Source organism: Triticum urartu, chromosome 7, assembly GCF_003073215.2.
Source record: "Triticum urartu cultivar G1812 chromosome 7, Tu2.1, whole genome shotgun sequence".
NCBI classification, from domain to species: domain Eukaryota; kingdom Viridiplantae; phylum Streptophyta; class Magnoliopsida; order Poales; family Poaceae; genus Triticum; species Triticum urartu.
In genome coordinates, this window is record NC_053028.1 from 683,373,617 (window position 1) to 683,380,186 (window position 6,570).

General features: G+C 48.7%; 1 protein-coding gene across 1 annotated transcript; it reads right to left on the bottom strand.

The window, feature by feature from the left end:
- Window positions 1–1,019: 1,019 nt before the first annotated feature.
- LOC125525019 (glucan endo-1,3-beta-glucosidase 13-like) lies at window positions 1,020–3,213 on the bottom strand. Its single transcript, XM_048690047.1, has 3 exons — window positions 3,054–3,213; window positions 1,381–2,973; window positions 1,020–1,284 (listed from the first exon to the last, which is right to left on the bottom strand). The coding sequence occupies exons 1-3, from the start codon at window positions 3,145–3,147 to the stop codon at window positions 1,262–1,264; spliced, it is 1,710 nt and encodes a 569-aa protein (XP_048546004.1). The 5' UTR covers window positions 3,148–3,213; the 3' UTR covers window positions 1,020–1,261.
- Window positions 3,214–6,570: the final 3,357 nt, after the last annotated feature.

Sequence of the window (6,570 nt, forward strand, 5' to 3'; positions counted from 1 at the left end):
CTTATATTTCTTTACAGTCTAATTCTCAATATGATCTTATAACATCAAAAATACTTTGATCATCAATGATCTTTGTGTGTACAATCTGAATTGTCAATATGAGTCATCAACGATTTATAAACCGATGAAGACTCATATTGCGGCCACAAATTCTACACATAGAGTTCAATGAAGACCAAATGCTTGTGATAGTTTGAGAAATAATATATTTAAGGTGGTAAAAGGCTTGTTAGGGGAGCGAGGTGGGACTAAAAACAGCTTGCCATAACCTCATTAGTATCGGTTCGTGGTACGAACCGGCACTAAATGGTGATGGTGGGGCCATAGCCTGACCGTAGGCTGACACAGCCTCTTTAGTACCGGTTCGTGGCATGAACCGGTACTAAAGGTTCGCCACGTACCGGTGCTATTGATCGCCGCCACGAACCGGTGCTATTGTACACATTAGTGCCGGCTGAAATTCAAACCTGCACTATTGTGCTTCACATTTGACCCTTTTTCTAGTAATGTGTCGCCAATATTTTTGGCAACTGGTTACACAGTATCAATAATAGGTTTACAATTCTTATTAGGGTGAGAGCGCTTGCCGTTATTTGATCGTTTTGGCTATGTAGAAATGATAAGATTTTTAATGATAATCTTTTTATGCAGGTTATCTACCTGTTCACCAATATACTCCGTTCATGGTCGTCTCTACAGCGGGTGAAGAATCGAGACCTGTTTACGGGGGTATCTTCATGGTTGTAAGACATGGCGAGGGATATTTTTATCCAACATGGATGGCCGCGTGATCTACGAATTGGTCCTCCACCTTCATAGGCGTTTGTCAGGCTTCTCTTTTTGTTTCGCCTCTTGTCGTTTTATTTTCTGAGACTTGGTTGCGGCTGTATGCATCTTTGCTATGTAGAGACCGGGTGTAATGCTTAATATTGTTTAAGCAATAAAGCGCCCTTTATAAAAAAAATCGGTTGGTGGCCAGCAATTAAATGGACTAAAATTAATCAAAGTTGATAACAGGGTGGAATTTAAAATTTGTTTCAACCAAATACAGATACAAGGATGCGTCGGATTCGAAATTACTCCATGGAGTGTATTGCCAAATTTTAACTAGGGCCTCTTGAAACCAGGTACAGTATATAGCTAGGTGGTGGTAACTAGTACTCCAGTATTTAGTCATTATTCTCGAACGCGGCCGCGTATTTGGGTTCGCTTCCCATGCATGCATGACTTGTTGGTGTGTCCATGTCCATGTCCATGTCCATCAGAGCACGCAGTTGCCGTACTCTGCCAACAGTTGAATAAGCAAAGCAGCATTAATTAAGCAGTCAAGTCAAAGAAAAAAGATTTATCGAAGAATTGGGTGGATAGAGCGGAGCTCACTTGGTTGCTGGTGGACAACGGAGCCGCAGCCGTCGAAGTTACACGACTCTTCGGTACGGCCGTTGCGCTTGTAGTAGTCGTTGAATGCGTAGGACGCGTGCGCCTCCTTGGTGTCGGGATCGAAGCAGCGCCCGCCCCTCTGTATGGCGCTGCAGTCCGCGCCGTTGCTGCACGCGTAGTCCAGCGCCGCCTGCAGGCGCGTGTCCCCGACCGCCGTGTTCGCCACGCACCAGCTCGCCGCCGCCGGAGCGCTCGCGTCGCAGGTGCCTGTTGGTTTCTGGTACACAATCGAAGCCGCGCCATTGAAGTCGCAGGTGCCGCTCTTCCTTTGGTAGAAGTCGTTGAACGCGTAGGACGCGTGCGCGACCACGGTGTTGGGCTGGTAGCACGTCTTGCCGGGCTGGATGGCGCTGCAGTCCGCCCCGTTGGCGCACGCGTAGTCCAGCGCATCCTGGAGCTGCTTGTCGCCGACGGCCGCGTTCGCGGTGCACCAGCTAGGCCCCGCGGGGGTAGGTGTAGGGGTGGCAGGGGCAGGGCCAGGGTGGACGAAATCGACCTTGTACACCGGCGTACCGTTCGGGTAGAAGAGGCCGAAGCTGCGCTCGTCGTCGTCGCCGGGCTTGAGGTTCTCGTTGAAGAGGGAGAAGATGTAGCCGGAGATGACGGCGTTGGGCTTGTATGGCGTGCCGGTGCCTCTGAGGATCTTTCTGATGAGGTTAGAGTTGTAGGTCTGGGCGTTCGCCGGGGTGGCCGCCGCCGACACGCTCTTTTGCTCACCTAAACTGTCCGCCGCCGCTGGGCCAGTGGTACCTTCTCCGTTCGCAGACCCCGACTCTATAAAAGACGCCGACGAGTCACTACCGCTAAGGATCCTACCTCGACCGTGCTCGCTGGAGCTGCTCAGCTTCTCCACCGCATGGAAAACGGCGTCGACCATTGCATCAAACATGTTGTAGTACATGAGGCCGGTGCCCCTATCTAGCTGCCCCTTGTTGGGGCGGAACAAAACGTAGTCGAGGTTGATCTGGTCTGGATGGTCCCTGTAGGCCAAGTAGGGGTAGTAGTTGAAGGTGAGGTGCGAGCCGGTCCGGTCCAGGAAATCGATCAGCGGGCGCATCACCAATTGCGCGATGTCGTCCCGGAACTGGCCCTCGGACGGCGGGAACGATTTCGACAGCGCGTCCAGCGCGATCGGCGTGACCACCTTGACGGCGTCGGCCAGGCCCACGCTGACCAGCGCCGCTTGGATGTTCTTCATGGCCGGGAGGAGCTGACGGGTCAGCTCGGGCTGCTGGTGGAACACCTCGTTCCCGACCGCCACGTGGTTGATCTTCGTGCCCGGGTACGCCTTCACGTTGCTTTGCACCCACTGGAGCGCGTACAACGTACTGCCAGCCGCAAGCGTTAGGTACTGGTTTGGTAGCGACACCCCAACCTTGATGTTGGTGTTGGCCAGCGCAGTGAGGGCTTCGGGGTTGGCGTCGTACAAATGCACCATTGTGATGCCATTTTTCTTAAGCAGCTGCACCACAGCCGGCGGCTTTATCAGGTTACTAGCCATCATCCCGTAGCACACCCCCACCGTTCCAGCCTCTGCAGTCAGAAACAAAGATTTGTGATCAGCCAGCTACCGAAATTATAACAGCTTGTTCAGTTTGTTCGGGAATGGTTACCTGAGCCGGAGAAGAAGCAGGCAAGTGACAGCAGCGCGGCGCCGACGAGGAGGAGGTGAGTGAGTGCCATGCTCTTGTACGTTTGAGCATGCATGCAACACGAGTACCTTAACTTCTCCTTTTGGGGAATTAGTCGCCGAATTTATAGCCGGCCGGGACATGCTTCGTGGGACTGAGCTCCGGTGCCTTAACTACACCTGCCTTTCAGTGCATGACAGGCAAGCCAGCCACTTGTTGGGCCCTCCAATCATGCACCCAAAAGGCAGGTACAATAAGTCACTGAAACTGTGTCCGCATTCAGGTAGTACTACTTTTGGAGCTATCCACGCAGTTTCCCCCGGCGCCTACACTATGTACGTTTTGCTCAGTCGGCGCCGGAGCATGCAGCAAGGTATTTAGCCTGCCTACGGTATGGCTTCATAATTAACTAATAAAGACGGAAAAGAAAGGTTTTACTTTTGCAGCTAATTAAGCAATACCGAAAACTTTTTTTTTTGAAAAGACTTCCAATCTATTCACTCTCAATCATGGCAATACAAATAACAAAAGAGGTAACAAAAATTACAACCAGGTTAGTGGACCACATAGCAACGACGACTATAAGCACTGGAACGAGCCGAAGATGCGCCGCCGTCATTGCCCCTCCCTCGCCAAAGCCAGGCAAACCTTGTTGTAGTAGACAGTCGGGAAGTCGTCGTGGTAATAAGGCCCCGTAGGACCAGCGCAACAGAGCAGCAACCATCACCGAGGAAGAAAATCGTAGATTGGAAGGATCAAACCTATAAACATTCAAATGAAAGCAAACGAAGACAGGATCCAAATAGATCCACTGAAGACCAGCACCGAGCCAATCCCGCGAGATCCAACAGAGACACACCTCTACACGCTCTCCAATGAATCTAGAGGCACCATCGGGACGGGGATAGAACATGGGAGACATCATTCCTACTAAGGGAGAGTGCCGCCGCCACACAGCCCCAACCAAGACGCTGAAACTAACGAGAACGAGAACGGGGTCCTTCCTGCCGACGCGGGAGGTGGGGGAGGGAGGTCCTCTACGCCTCCATGGCCCAAAGGTCAACAGGGATGAGATGGACCGGCAGCAGTGTCAAGGCAACAAATCTGACAATGAGTACTAATGTAACGAACAAGGGTCGGAGCCTAGCTACATCGCAATTGCAAGGGGAGGTGAGTCGTCAGGGCGAGGCAGCGGTGAGAGTTCCTGTGCCGCTGTCTGGCGGGCCCCGCTCATCAGATCCAACATGGCATCGATTGCGGGCGCTCCTAGGCCGGCCCTGTGGGGAGGGGCCGACGCGGGGGTGTCGGACTATGTTTTGGTCCTCACTCGACGCTGACACCTTTTGGGGCTGGCGATGCGGGCCTTTTCTTAGCCGGCAACCCAAGAATCCTTTAGGGAGCAGTTTCGGGGGCACCGGTCGAAATGCCCTTAGTATGCTCTTTTCTATTTCCAAAATTCAAAAACTAATGGGATGCGTGGGGCAAAATTCACCATGGACTTACAAAATAGAGCGTGTACTACAAGGTGTGATCTTGTGTACCTCAAAAAACAATGGTACTTGGCTTGTCTACCTTTCCCTGCCACCCGCCAAATTTCAAATTTTGGCAGCTCGTGTGGAAAAAACGAAGACGTGGACATGACAAGTAGGGAGCAATGCCAAAGAACCAGACAAAATGATGTGCCTATGCGAGTAGTACATGCCAAACACCAGCAAAGTGACTTGTCTTGGAATCGTTCACTCAGCCAGTCGACCGTTTGTCTGTCTGCCCTAGACAATAAATGTCCACTTGTATGTCACTTCGACTAGGTGAGAATCAGGTCCAGATTTTGTCAGCTCATGTGGAAAAAATCTACACAAATTGATGTACTACGTGTCTTCTTCCCCCCACTAATTAAGCCCCAGATATCTTAATACTATATCATGGGAGATGGACCATGTATTAGGTGGTGCTTGGTTCTCTAGTCCTAGGACTTTTTCTAGTCCCTAGGACTTTTTGAAAAAGACTCTCAAGGATGTGCACTTTTAGCAAAAAGTTCCAAAAAAGTCCCACCCTGTTTGGTTTGCTAGGGACTTTTTCTAGTCCCAACACAAAAAAGTCTATGGAACCGAACACCCCCTTAATGAAGTAGCACATCTTTATATCTTACTACTATACATGCCGATACAAGGTTGGCTATAGATGACATGACAATATCATATAGCCATCAGCTGACTATACTATTAACCATGCTCTAAATGATTTGCTACTTTGTGTCATGCATGACAATAAATGAAATCCTCTATGGTACCAAGTTTTGATACTATGCATTACGGATGTTGTATCATACACTAGTATCATACGCATGATACTAGTACTCCCTCCATCTAGGTGCATAAGTCATCTTATATTGTGCACCGCAGCGAAGACGGAGGTGAAAACGAGATAAATTAATTTTTATTTGCTACTACCTCCTTCCTTGTTTACTGGGCTCCATTGTATTTTGTGCCAAATTTTGACCATAAATTGAACTAACGAAATGTGCGTGCATGTCACAAAAAGTTATATCAACGAAAACTATGTTCAAATACAAATCCAACGATGTAACTTTTGTTGACATGCATTAACATTTTATTAGGTAAATCTTTGATTAAAATTTGACACAAACTACAAACAGGACCTATAAATCAGGACGGAGGTAGTAATTAATAGCATTGCATGCAATGAACTAATCACTGCATGTCGTGTTTGGTAGTCTCGAGTCATTGAAAGCATGCACACCCCACATCTCTTATTGATTGATATGTAAAAAAACAAGAAACAAGGTGGGAGCTAATGCATCGTGCCTAAGTGCTTTGTAATTATTTGGTTTTCGTAAGGTGACTTATACACCTAGACGAAGGAAGTAAATGATACTCCTCACTACAAACAGTCGTACCAGTCAACCCACTCAACCTTCAATGCTACACAAATTGATGCTCTTAGTGTGCTCCTTCCCATTTTGAAAATTCCACCATGTACTACAAAAAAAAGTGTGTACTACAAGGTGTGGTCTTCTGTACCCAAAAATCAAAGGTACTTCGCTTGTCTACCGTTCCCCGCCACCCGCCAAATTTCAGATTTTGTCAGCTCGTGTGGAAAAAAGAAGACCTGGACAGGACAAGTAGCTAGTAATGCCACGGAGCTAGACAAAGTGATGTGATACGAGTGGTACATCCAAACACCAGCAAAATAATATCGGAAAAGTTCACTCAGTCAGTCAACCAAGTCAACCATCCGTCCTGGGCAATTTATGCCCACTTGTATGTCACTTCGACCGGGTCAGAATCAGCCGCAGATTTTGTCAGCTGGTGTGGAAAAAAAAGCCTGTACTACAAGGTGTCAGAATCAAATTTACTTGGCTTGTCTATCGTTCCCCACCACCCGCCAAATTTCAGATTTTGGCCACTCGTGAGGAAAAAACGAAGACGTATACATGGCAAGTAGGGAGCAATGCCAAAGAGCTAGACAAAATTATGTG

Excerpts from the sequence above, each read along its gene's own strand:
- LOC125525019 (XM_048690047.1), bottom strand. The coding sequence starts at position 3,147 with ATGCATGCTCAAACGTACAAGAGCATGGCACTCACTCACCTCCTCCTC. Across the intron at positions 2,974-3,053 it reads CTGCTTCTTCTCCGGCTCAG|AGGCTGGAACGGTGGGGGTG; the intron begins GTAACCATTCCC and ends TTCTGACTGCAG. Across the intron at positions 1,285-1,380 it reads CGTTGTCCACCAGCAACCAA|AGTACGGCAACTGCGTGCTC; the intron begins GTGAGCTCCGCT and ends AACTGTTGGCAG.